The sequence below is a fragment of the Eschrichtius robustus genome, chromosome 15 (genome assembly GCF_028021215.1).
Source record: "Eschrichtius robustus isolate mEscRob2 chromosome 15, mEscRob2.pri, whole genome shotgun sequence".
Taxonomy (NCBI): domain Eukaryota; kingdom Metazoa; phylum Chordata; class Mammalia; order Artiodactyla; family Eschrichtiidae; genus Eschrichtius; species Eschrichtius robustus.
In genome coordinates this window covers 26,160,129-26,182,425 of record NC_090838.1, presented here as the reverse complement: position 1 = coordinate 26,182,425, position 22,297 = coordinate 26,160,129, and the positions used below count along the sequence as shown (strand labels likewise).

The following is a 22,297-nucleotide window of genomic DNA, read 5'->3' as shown; positions in this document are numbered from 1 at the left end:
CACCATCAAACCAGCTCTACAACAAATACTAAAGGAACTTCTCTACGTGGGAAACAGAAGAGTAGAAAAGGACTTACAAAAATAAACACAAAACAATTAAGAAAATGGTCACAGGAACATACATATCGATAATTACCTTAAACGTGAATGGATTAAATGCTCCAACCAAAAGACACAGGCTTGCTGAATGGATACTAAAACAAGACCCGTATATACGCTGTCTACAAGAGACCCACTTCAGACCTAGGGACACATTCAGACTGAAAGTGAGGGGATGGAAAAAGATATTCCACGCAAATGGAAATCAAAAGAAAGCTGAAGGAGCAATACTCATTATCAGATAAAATAGACTTTAAAATAAAGAATGTAACAAGAGACAAGGAAGGACACTACATAATGATCAAGGGATCAATCCAAGAAGAAGATATAACAATTATAAATATATATGCACTCAACATAGGAGCACCTCAATACATAAGGCAACTGCTAACAGCTATAAAAGAGGAAATCGACAGTAACACAATAATAGTGGGGACTTTAACACCTCACTTACACCAATGGACAGATGCATCCAAAATGAAAATAAATAAGGAAACAGAAGCTTTAAATGACACAATAGACCAGATAGATTTAATTGATATTTATAGGACATTCCATCCAAAAACAGCAGATTACACTTTCTTCTCAAGTGCGCATGGAACATTCTCCAGGATATATCACATCTTGGGTCACAAATCAAGACTCGATAAATTTAAGAAAATTGAAATCATATCAAGCATCTTTTCTGACCACAACACTATGAGATTACAAATGAATTACAAGGAGAAAAACATAAAAAACACAAACACGTGGACGCTAAACAATACATTACTAAATAACCAAGAGATCACTGAAGAAATCAAAGAGGAAATCAAAAATTACCTAGAGACAAATGACAATGAAAACACGATGATCCAAAACCTATGGGATGCAGCAAAAGCAGTTCTAAGAGGGAAGTTTATAGCTATACAAGCCTACCTCAAGAAACAAGAAAAACCTCAAATAAACAATCTAACCTTACACCTAAAGGAACTAGAGAAAGAAGAACAAACAAAACCCAAAGTTAGCAGAAAGAAAGAAATCATAAAGATCAGAGCAGAAATAAATGAAATAGAAACAAAGAAAACAATAGTAAAGATCAATAAAACTAAAAGCTGGTTCTTTGAGGAGATAAACAAAATTGATAAACAATTAGCCGGACTCATCAAGAAAAAGAGGGAGAGGACTCAAATCAATAAAATTAGAAATGAAAAAGGAGAAGTTACAACAGACACCGCAGAAATACAAAGCATCCTAAGAGACTACTACAAGCAATCTATGCCAATAAAATGGACAACCTGGAAGAAATGGACAAATTCTTAGAAAGGTATAACCTTCCAAGACTGAACCAGGAAGAAACAGAGAATATGAACAGACCAATCACAAGGAATGAAATTGAAACTGTGATTAAAAATCTTCCAACAAACAAAAGTCCAGGACCAGGTGGCTTCACAGGCGAATTCTATCAAACATTTAGAGAAGAGCTAACACCCATCCTTCTCAAACTTTTCCAAAAAATTGCGGAGGAAGGAATACTCCCAAACTCATTCTATGAGGCCACCATCACCCTGATACCAAAACCAGACAAAGATACTACAAAAAAAGAAAATTACAGACCAATATCACTGATGAATATAGATGCAAAAATCCTCAACAAAATACTAGCAAACAGAATCCAACAACACATTAAAAGGATCATACACCATGATCAAGTGGGATTTATCCCAGGGATGCAAGGACTCTTCAATATATGCAAACCAATCAATGTGACATACCATATTAACAAATTGAAGAATAAAAACCATATGATCATCTCAATAGATGCAGAAAAAGCTGTTGACAAAATTCAACACCCATTTATGATTAAAAACTCTCCAGAGAGTGGGCATAGAGGGAACCTACCTCAACATAATAAAGGCCATCTACGACAAAACCACAGCAAACATCATTCTCAATGGTGAAAAACTGAAAGCATTTCCTCTAAGATCAGGAACAAGACAAGGATGTCCACTCTCGCCACTATTATTCAACATAGGTTTGGAAGTCCTAGCCACGGCAGTCAGAGAAGAAAAAGAAATAAAAGGAATACAAATTGGAAAAGAAGAAGTTAAACTGTAACTGTTTGCAAGTGACATGATACTATACATACAGAATCCTAAAGATGCCACCAGAAAACTACTAGAGCTAATCAATGAATTTGGTAAAGTTGCAGGATACAAAATTAATGCACAGAAATCTCTTGCATTCCTATACACTAATGATAAAAAATCTGAAAGAGAAATTAAGGAAACACTCTCATTTACCATTGCAACAAAAGGAATAAAATACCTAGGAATAAACCTACCTAGGGAGACAAAAGACCTGTATGCAGAAAACTATAAGACACTGATGAAAGAAATTAAAGATGATACCAACAGATGGAGAGATATACCATGTTCTTGGATTGGAAGAATCAACATTGTGAAAACGACTCTACTACCCAAAGCAGTCTACAGATTCAATGCAATCTCTATCAAATCACCAATGGCATTTTTTACGGAACTAGAACAAAAAAATCTTAAAATTTGTATGGAGACACAAAAGACCCCGAATAGCCAAAGCAGTCTTGAGGGAAAAAACCGGAGTTGGACGAATCAGACTCCCTGACTTCAGACTATACTATAAAGCTACAGTAATCAAGACAATAGAGTATTGGCACAAAAACAGAAACATAGATCAATGGAACAAGATAGAAAGCCCAGAGATAAACCCACGCACCTATGCTCAACTAATCTATGACAAAGGAGGCAAGGATATACAATGAGAAAAGACAATCTCTTCAATAAGTGGTGCTGGGAAAACTGGACAGCCACATGTAAAAGAATGAAATGAGAACACTCCCTAACACCATACACAAAAATACACTCAAAATGGATTAGAGACCTAAATGTAAGACCGGACACTATAAAACTCTTAGAGGAAAACATAGGAAGAACACTCTTTGACATAAATCACAGCAAGATCTTTTTTGATCCACCTCCTAGAGTAATAGAAATAAAAAATAATAATAAACAAATGGGACCTAATGAAACTTCAAAGCTTTTGCACAGCAAAGGAAACCATAAACAAGATGAAAAGACAACCCTCAGAACGGGAGAAAATATTTGCAAACGAATCAACGGACAAAGGATTAATCTCCAAAATATATAAACAGCTCATGCAGCTCAATATTAAAAAAACAAACAACCCAATCCAAAAATGGGCAGAAGACCTAAATAGACATTTCTCCAATGAAGACATACAGATGGCCAAGAAGCACATGAAAAGCTGCTCAACATCACTAATTATTAGAGAAATGCAAATCAACACTACAATGAGGTATCACCTCACACCAGTTTGAATGGGCATCATCAGAAAATCTACAAACAACAAATGCTGGAGAGGGTGTGGAGAAAAGGGAACCCTCTTGCACTGTTGGTGGGCATGTAAATTGATACAGCCACTACGGAGAACAGTACGGAGGTTCCTTAAAAAATTAAAAATAGAATTACCATATGATCCAGCAATCCCACTACTGGGCATATACCCAGAGAAAACCATAATTGAAAAAGACACATGAAAAAAAAAAAAAAAAAAAAAAAAAAGACACATGCACCCCAATGTTCACTGCAGCACTATTTACAATAGCCAGGTCATGGAAGCAACCTAAATGCCCATCAACAGAAGAATGGGTAAAGAAGATGTGGTACATATATACAATGGAATATTCCTCAGTCATAAAAAGGAACAAAACTGGGTCATTTGTAGAGACGTGGGCGGATCTAGAGACTGTCATACAGAGTGAAGTAAGTCAGAAAGAGAAAAACAAATATCGTATATTATCGCATATATGTGGAACCTAGAGAAACTGTACAGATGAACCGGTTTGCAGGGGAGAAATAGAGACACAGATGTAGAGAACAAACGTACGGACACCAAGGGGGGGAAAGCGGCGGGGGGATGGGGGGGTGTGATGAATTGGGCGATTGGGATTGACATGTATACACTGATGTGTATGAAATGGATGACTAATAAGAACCTGCTGTATAAAAAAATAAAGTAAAATTCAAAAATTAAAAAAAAAAATCTATTTAAGAAAAACAAAGATAAGGGGAAAAAATGAATTAACCTAAAAACACATTACATAAATACATCAGAAAGGATACAAAAATAAACAGAACCCAGGAAATATTAATACAACAAAACATGCAAGAAAATCACATCAAATATATTTCCGGCCTTTTTAAGTACTTAAGTCAAATACAAACCATTGGAAGAGTGAAGAAGGCTGAGCAAAGTGTCCAATAAATATCTGATGATAGTACGTAACTGCTCTGTGGAAGATGTCTGAATTAAATCTTTTGGGTCTGAAGTTTCATTCAACATCTTCCTACTTGCTCCAAGAGCTACTCTGAGCCTCTGCACTGCATTATGAGCCAAATTTAGTTGAAGCTGTAGCTGAATACAGTCCTGATAGGCAGAAAAGACTCTGCTGTCCTCCTCGACGGCCTTGTCCGGCTTTCGCAAAAAGTACTGTGCATTGTTAGCACTGTTGAGAGGAGGAAGATCAATACTTTGCAAAAGAGTTTCTAATCGATGACAAGCCAAGTTATACCTGTAAGTAAAAAATAAACGAACAAAATAATTCCTGCAATGTTCTCTTTGATATACACGTACGAATATACACTAAAATTAAATCTCTAAAACAAGTTAACACACAACCATTAAAAAGAATTAATCAATTGGTCAATTAATCAATTGGTAAGTACTAAAAAAAAATAGAATGAATTATTTAATCACAATATATTAATGCATTAAACATAATTATAACATGCTAGTGTCCTACCGCCTTTTGCTCTTTTCTATACACTTATGAAAAGTCATTTCTTGACACGTATGTGGGAGACATTATAGAAAATATAGGGTTTCAGTAAGACTAAAATATATTGCAATTTTCTACTAACCTGCACTGTATATCCTCCTGTAGAGCAACCATCATTGTTAAATGCTGGTCAATTTCTGGTTGGTTTGCAGATTCTCCCTCTCCCCTCAGAGGATCATGCATTAATTTCAGTTCACTCTCCCAAGGCAAGATATAGGTATGACCATAGTAAAATCCTAATGGGATTTTAGCTCTGGCATTTGTACTTCCATAACGTCCAATGACAGTGATCTGAAATGAAAACTTATAAATATACATAACCACCCATCTACCACAAGAAAAATCTGAGTCATGTATTTTAAAAGATAATTATATTATAAATTATAAAAAGATAACTTTTGTTTTTATTTTTTAATCGAAGTGTAGTTGAATTACAATGTTGTGTTAATTTCTGCTGTACAGCAAAGTGATTCAGTTATACATAATTTTTCCATTGTGGTTTACCACAGGATATTGAATATGGTTCCCTGTGCTATAAGGATACTTTTAAATTATATGTCTGAATATTTTTCATAACTTATCAGAAACATGGAAAGCATATCAATTCATTTTCTTGAAGTTCTTTACCTTCATGAATCTACACACTGGAGGTGGTATCAAATCATGAAGAATTAGTGAATGGGTGCTTATATCTGTTGCCACTACCAATCGCCTCCCATCAACCTCTTCTCCTAATGTCCAAATGTCAATTGACAAGGAGGCCAAGTCTCCACAAGTGGGAATCAATACGTCTGTCAACAGTATTGGTCTACCAAAATCCAAGGTCACAAATCTCCTTGCTCCTATGAGAGGTAGAGAGCAACAGCTGACACAAAATACCATGTATCAATTAACCAAAAGACACACTCTGAAACAATCTGGAACATTCATCTTAAAACATGAAATCAACTGACTAAACTACAAACAAGTAAGAAGAAACGTTAATAATTCTCATTCAGAAACTGTCTAAAACCTCAATTTATATTAGTTTGAAACCCAAGATTTAAGTAAAAAATATACAAGAATAAGTTTGTTACTATGAAGGCAATCAACTGTACATATAAGCTTATTTTAAAACTTTAGAACAAAAAAAGGTAAATCAGCAAAAATACAGATTAATTCAATGAAGTACCTATCGGTTCTTCTTTCAGTCATTTGGTCTTGTTTTCTTTTAATTTTACAACTAAATGTATTTATTACTGATACCAAATTTTATTATTTGATTTTGGTTTTCTTAAGCTTTATTTAACATCTTCTGGAGTTGCATCTTACATTGGGGTTACGATGTAAAGGACAAGCGTAAGGCTGAAATCACATGCAGTCATTATTACCACACTAAAAAATCTCTGAGGAAGGTCCTCCAATGGAGACAGATAAAACTTATCTCAAACAATGCTTCCCTCCCATATTGACACATCACTGTCTCCTCAGCTAGTACCAAATGAAGTAGAAGGCTTACTCTTAAGGGCCACACTAAAGAGACAGTATGTCTTTTATGTGTAAGCTCATATATTAACAAAAGAATGATCTGAGAGAAACAGAGGAGCAGATTTGCACCTCTCAACTCACACACATTTCAGGAATAAGCTCAATTAGTGAAACAGTAGGCATGAATAAAATCCTAATTTCTTCTTTATTGCATTAGGGGCAGATAGTAACCCTACCAGTTACATCTTACAGTGAAGGAACCCAACTAAATTTAACTTGTAGGACTAGAGCCATCTCCATAGAGCCATTTTAAGGAAAACAAGGCAGTCACCAGTATTTTCCTAAACAGAAAGACTACTGAACAAAAAAACATAATTCTCCCCTTTAGGGGGCTTACGTGCCACAGTCGAGTGCACAGATAGAAAACCAAATCATAGTGTAAACAATTGCTCACATTTCATAAAGACTGGACAACAACGAATTTCACTCTATATGCCATGAACACTAATTATTGTTACCAATGAATGATTAGTTGGGCAGAAAACAGCATGTAACACTTTATTTTTTTAAAACTCTCTCTTCCAAAGAGGAAACAACCCACTGCAATAAAGCAAATACGGTTCAACTCTTCATATGATGAAAAGTGATACAGTATGCACTATATTCATGTTAATTCCTCCTATAAAACACACCTAAGGACTGTTAAATTCTGCTGCTGCTCAAGCCCAGAAATAACATTTGGTAGGATAATAAGGCAAATATTGCCTACAGTGTATTAGTAAACATGCTCTAATTAAAAGCACCTATCCTGATCATAGGTCTCTAGCATATAAGCATGGTACAAGCCTAAGTAAAATTTGAACTATCCAGAGACCATGAAATGCTAGTAATCCTGCTCAGTTATTTTAATTAGCAGTAATTCTGTCAGCTATTCTCAAAAAATGGTTCCAACATTAGAATGCTAGTCTTAATACTTCTTTAAGCATAATTTTTAGTGTAATGGTAATTGAGCAGCTACAATAAAGACAGGTATTTATGCCAACCATTGCTCAACAGATGAGTTTTTTTTTTTTTTAATTAATTAATTTATTTTTGACCGCGTTAGGTCTTCGTTGCTGCGTGTGGGCTTTTCTCTAGCTGCGGTGAGTGGGGGCTACTCTTCGTTGCGGTGCGCGGGCTTCTCATGGCAGTGGCTTCTCTTGTTGCGGAGCACGGGCTCTAGGCACGCGGGCTTCAATAGTTGTGGCTCGCGGGCTCTAGAGCGCAGGCTCAGTAGTCGTGGTGCACGGGCTTAGCTGCTCCACAGCATGTGGGATCTTCCCAGACCAGGGTTTGAACCTGTGTCCGCTGCATTGGCAGGCGGATTCTCAACCACTGCACCAGCAGGGAAGCCCCAGGTGAGATTCTTATACAGATGAAATCCACTGTTTGGACAGATTTAATGAAACCACTCAGCAGCACTCTTCCATTCAACTTGGTAAGCACACAGCTTGAGCCTTATGTAATGCTTATTCTTGGTAAAAAGCACTTTCCCAAGAGCAGATGTGATTTATTCGCACAGGAAAATCAAACTACAAAATATTAAGTCTTCAAAGGGCCAGCAGACAAGGCAAAAAAAATATTTTAAGAAAATCAAAGATTACCTGAATGCATTCGTTCTATAATAATGGACTGGTGAGGTGGAGGCTGAAGAAAATGCGAAGCATGAGAAATTGCAAGGGCTAGACCAGAGCCAAGTGGATTCTAGAAAAGAAAAAAGTATAACTCTATATTGATATCACTCTTGCTCTATAAAAACTAATAACCATAATATAAAGTTAACAAGTCCCATTTCCTGACGTATATTCTGTAACATTAAATAAAATAATCTAATTTGATATAACAAGTTAACATAATAAAACTTTGCTTTCTAAAGTTAGCGTATACATCAAAATATTTTTAAATGTCTAAGCGAACACCTGTTTAAAATATAGTAATTTACCATTCTGGACTTGTTGGAATTTTTGTTATGTGCAGCAAGATTGACTGTTGGGGGATCAATAACTGAGCCTGGGAAGAGCTGTGCAAGTTCGGCATTAATCACAACGGAAACTGCTTCATTGGGTGGGGTGAGTGGTGGAGTCATAAAAAGTGGTGTTGTTTTTGGAGTGGGTGGAATAACATCAGATGGATGAATGAAGAATCCGGGGGCTGCCACTGGGTTGGAAGGCACAGAGTTGTGAACAGGACCTACTGCTGGTGCTGCTGATGCTGCTGATGCTGCTGCAGCTGTTGTCTGATGTAACTTGGCTTCCAGCTTTGCTTTCTGTAAAAGAAGTAAAAGCAACAAATATAGACTAATCCTGCCTACCTAAATTGTGGGGAACACTACGTGGGTATATATTGTGAAAATACACATGATTAACTGGATCCTAGTTCAATAAAAATGAAATTAAGTAAGAAATGGACTCAACATGAATGGAGTACTTCTATGCTATATATATGTGTGCGTGTGTGTGTGTATAATACACACACACACACACACGTACACACACACTTCCTTAAATATCTGATATAAACTTTCCTGAGTATTTGGGAAATGGGAATTTGTCAAAGCAAAGGCGGAAAGGAACCAGAACAATTAAATGTAAATAAGGAAACAAAGTTCTCCTCAAAACAAAATGTTAACAGGAAATGGATTCTCATGTTGCCTAACCTGATACAATCTGTCACCTGGAATTGTATAGGTTGCATTTAGACCACAATGAAGTTTCCAAAACGTCTGCTATTATTACTAAATTTTAATTCACATTAATTTAATTGGTCTTGAAAATGTTGTTTTAGGTTTTTCAATCCATTAAAATAGTAACTTTTTAACTCTTACGTTTGACCAAGAGTGTTTATAAACAGAGTAAAGAATGGAATTTACTTAAAGACTGCAAAGAAAATATCAATTATATTCCCCCAGATATGTATCAAAGAAAATGCATTTATATAAGTCTTAAAAATTTAAGTATATCACAAAGATGTTACCTCAATTTTTGTAGAAAATGATTAGCTCAGATCGGTCAACCTAATTTCCTTTACAAAAATAATGGTCATTTTTACAGTATTTTTTCAGCTTTTGAAGTTTAGAGACAGCATGAACAAAGAGCCAAATAGTCTCCAACCTGTTGCTGAAGCTTCAAAAGCTGCTGCTGTTTCTCTTGCAGCACCTGTAGCTGTTGCTCGGCTGAAGCCATTGCATGAGAGAGAGACTGCAAAGCTACCTGGGCTGCTGAACTCAGGGCTGTCGAAGCTTCCCCAACTGTCCCAGATGATAGTCCACCTACTGCAGGAGTAACCCCGAAGGAACTCACTGGCATAAGACAAGGGGGGGAAAAAAAACAGGATGAAGAAAAGGTTCACAGAGAAACATATACAAAGTATATACTACTTTCACACTAAAACTACAGTTAATTTTCCTTTAAAAAATAAGACTCTTTAGAGGAAATCTTAATGGTAAAAGTATATCGATAATAATAGTATTCAAGTATAAGGGATCCAGGAATGACTTTTGATCAAAGAAAAATTAGTATGCCTTTGAGTTTAAAAGTACTGTCAGCATGGAAGAAATTTCATTTAATATGGCTAAACTCTTACACAATTTGAGCGTTAAGAAATAGGCTGAGTTTCCTTTACTAAGTTTCTTACAGCAACACCACCTTCTTCTCCCTCCCATAAAAAGCTCAAACAACTTTCAACTACAAGAACATCATTTAACAAGACTGACGACACCTATTTCCTCATTTAAACCATAGCCTGGAAAGAGAATCTTGCCCACAAAGAATATGCAAAGCAATGTTTCCTACCATATGCTCCTCAGAACACTAAGAAGAAGAGAAGCATGTCAGATGCACAGTCAAATAAGTCTGGCACATACTGCTTACCCATGAACATTACCATCATTACAGGTCTATGAAATCGCACGAAGTTAAAATTTTTTTACTCCCCTTTTCAATGTTATTCAAATATACAGTATAAAAGAACTTTTTTCCCATTATATATTTACCAGCATCTGTGTAAAACATTTTGGAAAAAGCTGAAATAAAAACTTAATTTCATAAACTAACATGATTAATCTTCGACAAAGGAGGCAAGAACATACAATGGAGAAAAGACAGTCTCTTCAGCAAGTGGTGTTGGGAAAGCAGGACAGCCCCATGTAAATCAATGAAGTTAGAACACACCCTCACACCATATACAAAAATAAACTCAAAATGGCTGAAAGACTTAAATATAAGACATGACACCATAAAACTCCCAGAAGAGATCACAGGCAAAACATTCTCTGACATAAATCGTACCAATGTCTCCCACGGCAATAGAAATAAAAGCAAAAATAAACAAATGGGACCTAAACAAACTTATAGGCTTTTGCACAGCAAAGGAAACCATAAACAAAACAAAAAGACAACCTATGAGAAAATATTTGCAAACGATGTGATAAACAAGGGCTTAATTTCCAAAATATACAAACAGCTCATACAATTCAATAACAAAAAAACAAACAACCCAATCAAAAAATGGGCAGAAGACCTAAACAGACACTTCTCCAAAGAAGACATACAGATGGCCAATAGGCACAAGAAAAGATGTTCAACATCACTAATAATTAGAGAAATGCAAAACAAAACTACAATGAGGTACCACCTCACACTGGTCAGAATGGCCATCATTAAAAAGTCTACAAATAACAAATGCTGGAGAGGGTGTGGAGAAAAGGGAACCCTCCTACTCCTACACTGTTGGTGGGAATATAAATTGGTGCAGCCACTATGGAAAACAGTATGTAGGTTCCTTAAAAAACTAAAAATAGAATTGCCATATGATTCGGCAATCCCACTCCTGGACATATACCCAGAGAAAACTCTAATTTGAAAAGATACGTGCACCCCAATGTTCATGGCTGCGCTATTTACAATAGCCAAGACATGGAAGCAAACTAAATGTCCATCAACAGATGAATGGATAAAGAAGATGTGGTACATATATACAATGGAATACTACTCATCCATGAAAAAGAATGAAATAATGCCATCTGCAGCAACATGAATGGACCTGGAGATTATTATACTAAGTGAAGTAAGAGAAAGACTTACTTATATTAAGGAAAGATAACTGCTACAATAATAACAAATGTTTAGTGTGTATTACCTACTACCTTACACTGTTTTAGTTAATTACTACATTCAACAAATGAACCCTGAAGGGCAGGTACTATGATTCTGGTCTTTAGTTGATTAAGTAAAGAATGGCTCAGAGAAGTTACCCTATAGAGCTACCTAATGGTAGAACTAGGGTTAGAACCAAGGGCTGTGTGAAATCAAACCTAACGTGAGGCATAGTGCTAAGCATGGAACTTACATCAACTCACTTAATCTTTGCAATGGCACATGAGTAAGTAATATGTTACCCCATTTTACAGATAATGTATCTAAAATTGAGGGAAGGGCTTCCCTGTGGCGCAGTGGTTGAGAATCTGCCTGCCAATGCAGGGGACACAGGTTTGAGCCCTGGTCTGGGAGGATCCCACATGCCGTGGAGCAGCTGGGCCCGTGAGCCACAGCTACTGAGCCTGCGCGTCTGGAGCCTGTGCTCTGAAACAAGAGAGGCCGCGATAGTGAGAGGCCCACGCACTGCGATGAAGAGTGGCCCCCGCTTGCCACAACTAGAGATAGCCCTCGCACAGAAACGAAGACCCAACACAGTCAAAAATAAATAAATAAATAAATAAATAAATAAATAAATTTAAAATTGGGGGAAGTATATGGCAGAAACTAACACAACATTTTAAATCAACTATACTCCAATAAAAATAAAAATAAATAAAATAAAATTGAGGGAAGTAATTTGCTCATAAATACCTGAAAAGCGGAGAAAAAAGGTAATCTGACAGCCTATCTTAACATCTAACAATGACTGTATTATGCCAGAATTCAAATAAACTATTTTTAAAAACTAAGCTATAATCACAAGATTGAAATAACAACAAAACTGTGCATAGCCTCTTACAATTAAAAATTTTGTCAACTTAAAAAAAAAAACATGATCATTACAGTGTAGCCATCATACACCTCATTTAACCTGCACAAATTCAACTATATAAGCTTGGTCAAAGAAAGAGCAATCATAACTCATATAAGTTGTGTGCTGCAAAATGAAATCCATTTGCTCCATCAAGTGGTCCACCAAAGCAACAGCAGTTCATTCCAACTCTAGAAGGTAAATTATTAGACTTACTAAGGCATTTATGTTGTACTTGTACTTTGGGGTAATTTAAGTGATTTTTCAATATTAACCATGTGTATTTTAAAAATCTAATGCCCAAATAATATTTAAAGGAAAATGAGCTAAGTCACAAGAAACACATAAGAGACATAAACAACCCAAGGAGAATAAGTCATCCTGCTACTACAAAACTAATTTTTAAATCTTTTGCAGAGTCTGAGTTTTCAATATCATTTTCTGTTTTTATACTAAGAGCCTTAAAACTAAATATAAAAAAAAAAGAGGTGAGAACAAGACAAAGAAGACTACTATCACCATTTCTATTCAGTATAAATGCAGGGAGTCCTAGGAAGCATGATAGAGCAAGAAAAAGAAATAAAAGATATAACAACTAGAAAAACAACAAAGTAAAAATCTCTTTATTAACAGATGATGTAATTGTGTATATTTAAAATCCCTAAGAATGTACAATCTACAAGAATTAATAAGTTAATATAGCAGTGTCACCAGGTATGAGATTAATATACACAGATCAATTATACTTCTATAGACCAGCAAGAAAAACCTGGAAATAAAATTAAGAAAAATAGCACTTATAACAGCATAAAAAATCAAATAGCTAGATACAAATCTAAAAAGGATGTGCAAAACTTCTAGTGCACCAAGAACTATAAGACATCGCCAAGATAAATGGAATACCTAACTTAGCATAAATATATACTAAAGAACATTACCATGTTAATGGACTGAAAGTCTTAATGTTAAGATGTCAATCCTCCCAAACTGACTTATATTCAAACCTCATATTAAAATACAATAAGTTTTTTGAGTATAAATTATCAATCCAATTCTAAAATTTAAATGGAATTACTGAGATCTAATGTACAGCACATTGATTATAGATCATAATACTGCATTATATACTTGAAAGTTACAAAGAGAGTAAATCTTAAATGTTCTCACCACAAAAAAGAAATAGTAATTCTGTGACCCGATGAAGGTATTAGCTAATGCTATGGAGGTAATCATTTTACAATATATAAATTTTTCAAAACAACACACTGTACACCTTAAACTTGCTCATTGTTATATGTCATTTATATTTCAATAAAGCTGGAAAAAATGGAAATACAAAAGACCCAGAATCTTTATGAAAGAGCATCTTTAAGAAAAAGAATGTTGGTGGATTACACTCCTAAGTATACACTCAAGAGAAGTGAAAACATACATCACAATGAACACTTAACACAAAAATGTTCACAGCAGTATTTTTCTTAATAGCCAAAAAGAGGAAACAACCCAAATGTCCATTAACTGCTGAGTAGATAAATGAAATGTGGTATATCCAAAAAAATTTTTAAGTGGTAAATCATAAAATGGAATATTATTCAGCTACAAAAATGATGTACTTAGACATGATAAATGGACAAACCCTGAAAATATTAAACCAAGTGAAAGAACCCAGACAAAAAGGTCATATACTATATGATTCCACATTTATGTGAAATGTCCAGGGTAGGCAAATCCATAGAGACTCAAAACAGATTAGTGATTGCTAGGAGATGGGGGAGAGGGGAATTGGGAGTGACTGTTAATGGCTACAGGGTTTCTTTCTGGAGTGATTAAAACACTCTGAAATTAGTGGTAATGACTGCACAACACTGAAAACTTCATATATAAATTTTCTAAATCTACCAAAAAAGAAAAAAAGTTGGTAGATTTGTACTAGCAGATTTTAAGACTTAACATAAATTTACAGTAATTAAGACAATGAGGTATTGGCATAAGGCTAGATAAACTGACCAAAGGAACAGAAATGACCCACACAGATAGCAAACACATAATTCTGAAGAGAGGTGACACTGCAGTAGAGTGAAGGAAAGATAGCTTCTCCCCCACAAATGATTACACATCAGAAGAAAGAAACAGTAAACGTAAGATGAATTAGAAGAAAATACCCATAGTAAAAGAAGAGATTTAAAAGTTGAAATTATGTCAGTTATAGTGATGAAGTGTAACATACATGAAGTTGGAGACACAAAAAGAAGATAAAAAACAGGGCAGAAGCAGTGTTTCAACAGTTAATGGCTGAGATCTTTCTAAAGCTGATGGAAGATACAAAGTAAGCATTCAAGAAGCCCTGTGAATCCCAACCAGGATAAATACAACTGAAACCACATGTAGGAAATCATAGAAAAATGCTGAAAACAGAGAGAAAGGGGGTGAAGGGGAGAAATGAAGGAGGGAGGGGGGAAGGGAGAGAGTATGAATCTCAAAAACACCTTGAAAACTGACAATGACATTAAAAAAGGAATAATAAGACTGACAAGTGATGTCTAACAAAAACAGAGTAAAGTAAAATGAAAGATTACCTTTAAATAACTAGAAGAAATAATAGCTGGCTTACAATCCTATAACATGTGAAATACTCTTCAAGAATGAAGATGGGGGCTTCCCTGGTGGCGCAGTGGTTAAGAATCCACCTGCCAGTGCAGGGGACATGGGTTCAAGCCCTGATCCAGAAAGATCCCACATGCCGCGGAGCAACTAAGCCCATGCACCACAACTACTGAGCCTGTGCTCTAAAGCCCACGAGCCACAACTACTGAGCCCGCGTGCCACAACTACTGAAGCCCGCGTGCCTAGAGCCGATGCTCCGCAACAAGAGAAGCCACTGCAATAAGAAACCCACACACCACAACAAAGAGTAGCCCCCACTCGCCGCAATTAGAGAAGGCCCGCGCACAGCAATGAAGACCCAACACAGCCAAAAATAAAATAAATAAAATAAATAAATTTATATTAAAAAAAAGAATGAAGATGACATATCTTGATCCAAACAAGCCAAATGTAGAAAGTTATTATTATGATATTCAGAAAAATTTAATTAAGTATTGAAAATTAGACGATACTATGAAATTGATTATGCTAATTTATTAGATTATGATAAAGTGCATCATAATAAACCACAGTTAATTTAGATAATTATAATAAAAATGGAATCAGTTATTAAAAAGGACATCTACATTGTTTAAGATACTATGTATGGATAATGACTGTGGTTTATCTAATTTTTCAAAAAATATTTGAAATTTTCCCACAAAAAACTAAGTTAATTCATCATCAGTAGACAAGAACAGAAAAAGTGATCTTACAGAGTTTTCAGACATAAAGAAAAATCAAACCACAGAAAAGCTCAAAAGCAAAGAAGGAAATAGAGAAATGAAAATGGAATTATGAAATAAATCCAAATGAATACTGAATATAAAAACTAATAATAACCATGGAATTAAAATACATATAAAATTAAGGTATAAAGCCACATTGCCATATAAATTAGAAAGGTGATAAATAATGTTCAATATATTTGCACTGTATGGTAAAAAAAAAAAAAAGCAACTGGATTTCTGGATGTCAAGGATATGTATATATTATGCTCTCTGGGATAACTGCTAAAAATATTATAATAAAAAGTAGAAAAATAGCTCAATAAAAATACAATCACCAATAAAATGGAAACAAAGGAGAAAAAGAAACATCTAACAGGCAAGATGAGAAATCTAATAGAATATATGAAAAACATGGTAGATTTGAATCCAAATATATTACTAAGTACATTAAATGTAAATAAACTAAATACTCCAATTGAAAGAAAGGGGGGAAAAAAGCAACTACATTCTGCTTATAAAAGACATGACTAAAATAAAAGGAGACACTGAAAAGTTGAAAGTAAAAAGAAGGAAAAATATGTACCATACAAATAGTAACCAAAAGAAAGCTGATAACTGGTAGAGAAATATCAAAGTAATTCTAGGAAAATCAATCTTAGAGAGAGAGAGAGAGATAACACCTAACGATAAAAGATTCAACTCACAAGAAAGATACAACCATTCTAAATTTATATGGTAGCTTCAGAATGTATAAAATAAAAATTGTTGAAACTAAAATAGACAAATCCACAGGTATAATGACAAGAATTTAACATGCTGATCTTATTAACTAAAAACAAAAACAAAAACAAAAAACAGATAAAACAATCAAAGACAGAGAATTTGAAGACCACAATTAGCAAACTGTATATCCAAGTGGATATACAGAGCACACTTCACCAAGTGCAGAGTAAACATTATTGTCAAGCATTATTGCTGATCCTCTGCAATTCCCAATAAATTTTGCAAACTGACAAAGTATTTCTTTTGACCCCACAGCATTTTAAATAGAAATGAGTAATAAGATGATAACTAGAAAATCTTAATGTACTTGTAAATCAAGGAGTGCATTTCTTTAACGTTACTAACTAAAGTTGGATATAGGAAAACCCTATAAAGCAGCAAATCAACTTCTACATTCATACCTAAGAGAATAGTGTATCCACTAGTACTAATAGCACTACAATATAACAACCCAAATGTCGCTCAATAGTACACAAATCAATAGTGGGTACATAAACTTTGTTTTATTCAGAGAGTAGAATCTTAAACAGCAATGAAAATGAACCAGCTATCTATATATGCAGTGATATAGGTGAATTTAACAACCATAACATGGAACAGAAGGCTGACCAAAAAATACAGAAATGCAATTCTATAATATACAGACCCTACTCAGTCAGTGTTTAGGAACATGTAGCTAAGAGGTTATACAAAGAAACAAATAAAAACCAAGAAAAGATTACTCTAAAAGTTAGGACAATGTTTACCTTTTGGAGAGAGTGAGGGAAAAATAAATGGAAGGGGAGAATGAAGAAATCTTTTTTTTAGAGTACTGGAAATGTTATTTCTTGACTTGGTGGTCACATGGGCAGTTTGTGTTGTGATAAATTGCTTGACTATACAATTGTTTTCTGCACCTCTCTGTATGCACATTATATTTCACAATTAACATGTTTCAAAAGAAAAGGGGACAGGAAGCTGAGAGACTACAGTCATCTTCTAGCACCTTATGATCACTAGTCAGGACTTTGCCCTACCATTTAACAAGTATCTCTCTGCTGGTGGTGGTTTCAATCTGGGTGGAATGCAGAGGTGAATGCTTATAAAAGCATAGACTACCTTTGGAAAGACAAGAAACTGGTCCTATTGTATGTTTTACAGGAGTAGAAATGGGTAGGGAATGTGAGGGAATACTTTTCTTTTTCAAACCAGATCTTTTATGTTTTAAATTTTATAACTTCTGAAAGTATTACTTATTCAAACACATTAATTTTCTTAAAATAAAAAATTAATTTCATGACAGTTCCAAAAAAAAAGTCTGATTTAGAACCAAAGAGTTTTCTGGAAGTTTAATTTCTTGTTATCGCATGTTTCCATACACAAAATGACTGCAATAGTCCAAGAAAACAAACACAAATGAATTTTGACCCTTTTGGCATCTCCATATGAAAGAAATATAAATTTTTATTTTTAAATTAAAACTCTCAGCTACATAAGCCATGAATTTCACTTAGTGGTTACTTCTACAATTGGAAGATATAAGATGATTCTGAATAAAAAGGCACTCAAAGGACTGTTAAGTTCCCTTTAAAACACTTTGCCATTCTGGACCCAAGTGTAAGATTAAATTTTTCATGACTTCTCAAGCAAACTATTTCTACCTTCTGTTAAACAGTTGAAGAAACAAAAAGACACCTACTTACAAAAAACCATCAACAGCAGAATTCATTCAAGACAATATTCAAAAACACTTCTGGGACTATAATATAAATGTAAAACCATATACCAATATTTTTAATTATAAAAACTTCAATTATTTGTGCCCAGATAGAACTAACTGTAAATAAACACTGATCCTACAATGTGAAGAAAAAACACAGAAAGTAAGATATACAAAATAAACACAAGTTCTCACTGATCATTCATTTAAAACATCAACAACACCATATATTCAACACACACAAATACTGGTTCATATATCCAAAGTTGTTTTAAACTAGCTGAAAAAACAGTATTCCCTCTTCACTTATCTCAACCTTCAAAAAGACATTACCAAATATACCTTTAACTTTAAATGCAAGAAATAACATCATGATGCCAAATTGACCATCAAGACTGATTGCTGAAGGTGGGTAATGAAAGTATAGTCTATTGTACTCGTCCCTCTACTTTCGTTATGTTTGATATTTTCCAAATTAAAATGTTTCTAAAAATGCACATACATAAAACAAAAAGATTTAACATAGGGTTCTAGAGGGTAGGAAAAAACCCATGAATAGACTTAGAAAAGAATATGAAACCACTTATGATTTCTCCCCAAAATGTGCCTCCTATCAATAAGTTTCTACTAAACATGACAGCAAAGGAATTTACATATACTATAAACTGATATGTAAATACTGATATATCACTTTATTACAACATAAAATATGTAATAAAAGAATGTATATAATAAGAGAAGGTATATACCAGTAAACGTACTTGCATCATCCCTTTCTATTCTGGTTCCATCACTAGTTGACACACAAGTAAAGTGCAGAGGTTCAACTTCTAGAAGTCCAGTCAGAGATGTGAAACTACCTTCAGCAGCTGTGCAACTACTGACCTTTCCATTTCCTAATACAAAAAAGAGACAAGTTTTATAAAACGTGAATTAATCTTAAAAAGGCAATAGTCATATTGAGAATTATAGCTACTACTTCGATTTTAATTAGAAAGATGTATAAATGCATAAACACAGAGTTTACACAGGGCTTCAACAATGGACACGGTATTAAGAAAACTCACAAATAGATACTAGTCTCCTTGCTACAAAAGCAGAGTTGCAGAGAAGCAACTTAGTGGCCATTCACATTAACAAGAAACTATAACAAGTGATTTAGATTTTAAATGAGGAATAGAAGACAAAAGAAAAACAATAAATAAATAAATAAAATAGATTTTAAATGAGGGGAAAAAATAACCAGCTACTTAGATTAGCTATTACTCAATCTGTTTAAGTAGGCAAAATATCAGAATATATTCTATGATGTCAACGGTACAAATGACACTTATTAAAAACTAAAGAAATATTCTAAAATATTAGCAAGGTTTATCTATAAATTTTATATTTTGAATATAATATCAATATTCTAGAATGAGATATGCTACCTTATAATCATAAAAAGTTTAAGTTAGCACATGTAGTAGTAAGAAAGAAAAATCAAATGGTCACAACTATGCAAATCATAAAACCACAGTAAGAAGACTGGACAGAAGAACACAAAAGAATTAAGAGTGTATATCGTACGAGGGGAGGAAGAAGGAAGGGTTATTTTCAGTACTTTTCAAATGTTCTAATCAGAGCACTACTTTTAAACAGAATTCTTTAACAGACAAAGTAAACCAGAAAGAGAAGATGGAAAGAATGGAGAGATATAAAAAAATGTCATCAAACATCTGAAGGAATAAATTAAACACAAGACTAAACCGTCAAAACCTTGTTCTCCAACGTCCCATTGGCACCCAGCATAGGACCTGATAAGTGTGTTAAAAAAATATTTATTGAGCACTTATTTAATAGAAGACGTGGGAGATACAAGAATAAAAGGACAGGCCCTAGTTGTCATGAAACGCATATTCTGTTCAAGGTTACCAGGTATTAAACAAATAATTATACAACTGAACCTAAAAAAAAGTGCTATGCTTTACTTAAGAGAAGTTCAAAGGATAAATAAGTCAAGGGGAAATCAGTCTACGCCAAGGGTAATAAAATACTTCCATGATGAGGTGATGAGATATATGGGAAGAATAAAAGATTTTAATGTATTTATTCCACTGGGACGGGAATCCAGGCAGAAGAAATGACATGAGTGAAATCCCTTCAGTAGGAAGGAACATGACACATTAGATAAACTGAAAGAAAAATGTGCCTAGAGGAACATTTTTCAACCTAAAACCCCTCTACACATCTTTAAAATAATTAAAAGAACTCGAAAATTGAGTTTTCATTTATGTTGGCTCTGTGTGTGTGTGTGTGTGTGTGTGTGTGTGTGTGTCTGTCTATACAGAAATATTTATCAAGGTAGAAATTTTAAGATGAGAATATTTTAAACATTAATTCATATAACAGTAATAAACTCATTAGGTATAAAAATAAATAGCATATTTTGATGAAAAATGACTGTTATGACCAAGAAAACAAGGAATAATGGTCATGCCAAGAAGGGCCGCAGCCACATGCAGCCTATCCGCTGCACCAACTGTGCCCGACGCGTGCCCGAGGATAAGGCCATTAAGAAGCTCGTCATTCGGAACATCGTAGAGGCCGCAGCCATCCGGGACATTTCCAAAGCGAGTGTTTTCGATGCCTATGTGCTTCCCGAGCTGTATGTGAAACTGCATTACTGCGTGAGTTGTGCCATTCACAGCAAGGCAGTCAGCAATCGTTCTCGGGAAGCCGGGAAGGACCGAACAACTCCACCCGGATTTAGACCTGCTGGTGCTGCCCCAAGACCTCCACCAAAGCCCATGTAAGAAGTTAAGTCCTTAAAGACTAAAGAAATACTGTCCCCTGGAAAGACAATAAAATGGAAATTATACTTTAAAAGAAAAAAAACAAAAATAACTTAATGAGAAGAGTGGTGATGTTTTACATTCTTGCAGATCTCTTTAAAATCTGGCTTATCAGAAGGTAGCTGGATTTGCCTATCTGCCTCCGCATTCAATGTATTACAATAGGATGCTCTGGCAGAAATACATGAAAAAACGCCGACCCAATACAAATACGTGATTGGAAAAGAACGGAATATTTTCATAAAGTATTAAATATTCAAAAACTTGAAAAGTGGTAGTTTAGGATTAGTTGCAATATGGTATCGAAATCTTAAAAAAAGAATTTCTCAAACTCTATTACATTAAGATTAATTGGCCTGTCTTATGCTTTTAGGGAATCTTCTGCCCATGCTTGATGTTGAATCACCATGCATCAATCATCGGGAAAATACTGGCCCACTGCTATATACAGATCTTCCAAATGTTAACACATTTCATCATATAATATCAGAAAATGACACTCACTAATATCATCGCAGTCCATCAGAAAAGTCATTATTTATTGAGAAGCTGTCAAAGTTCACTTTGGAGGAAACAAGTTTTCCAAAATTCTAATTTCTGCTTAAAAGTCTACTTCTAAAATTGGCAACAAATACTATCAATTGGATGGATACTGACAGGCATTTTTTATTCATTTTTGAGAAAACACCTGCCAAATAATCAAATCTGAATAAACATATTTTATCAGTCATTCTTGCAAATAAAAATGGTATACCATGAAATAAGCAACTAGTTCAGCTTATAACTCTAACAACTAAACAAGTGCACTTCCTTGAAACAACCATGGTTCTTAAGCATGCAGCAGAAGTGTTTCACGCACACTTCCCATTTCATCACAGAACAGTTAAAAGATGCATACTCGTGGGTTCAAAATTTAATAAAATTAACAATTTTTACTGTTTCATCAAAGGTATTTCTAAGTGAAACTGCCATGCTTTTTACTCTAAGTGCATGGGGAAGAACATCATGCTTTTGCACAATCAGTACGAATGTCAATGCAATGAAAAAAGGCAAGTAACATTGTTTTATCATGAAAACATTTAACCTGCGGACTCCCTGAAAGGATCTCAGGAACCCT

General features: G+C 34.6%; 1 protein-coding gene and 1 pseudogene across 5 annotated transcripts in view; one reads left to right on the top strand and one right to left on the bottom strand.

The window, feature by feature from the left end:
- Positions 1–22,297, bottom strand: part of BIRC6 (baculoviral IAP repeat containing 6) — a 249,345-nt gene that overhangs the window by 152,349 nt on the left and 74,699 nt on the right. For 4 of the 5 annotated variants that reach the window (XR_011076759.1, XM_068565174.1, XM_068565175.1 and 1 more), the window contains 7 exons: positions 19,096–19,242; positions 9,595–9,782; positions 8,427–8,750; positions 8,089–8,188; positions 5,606–5,820; positions 5,061–5,269; positions 4,365–4,711 (listed from right to left, as the gene is read on the bottom strand). Coding sequence is in view for 4 of the 5 variants with exons in the window: in XM_068565174.1 (XP_068421275.1) it covers positions 4,365–4,711; positions 5,061–5,269; positions 5,606–5,820; positions 8,089–8,188; positions 8,427–8,750; positions 9,595–9,782; positions 19,096–19,242 (1,530 nt within the window). In the remaining variant the exon portion in view is untranslated. The remainder of the gene's footprint in view (positions 1–4,364; positions 4,712–5,060; positions 5,270–5,605; positions 5,821–8,088; positions 8,189–8,426; positions 8,751–9,594; positions 9,783–19,095; positions 19,243–22,297) is intronic. The other variant, XM_068565176.1, reaches the window with a different exon arrangement.
- Positions 20,785–21,141, top strand: LOC137778013 (small ribosomal subunit protein eS26 pseudogene; annotated as a pseudogene).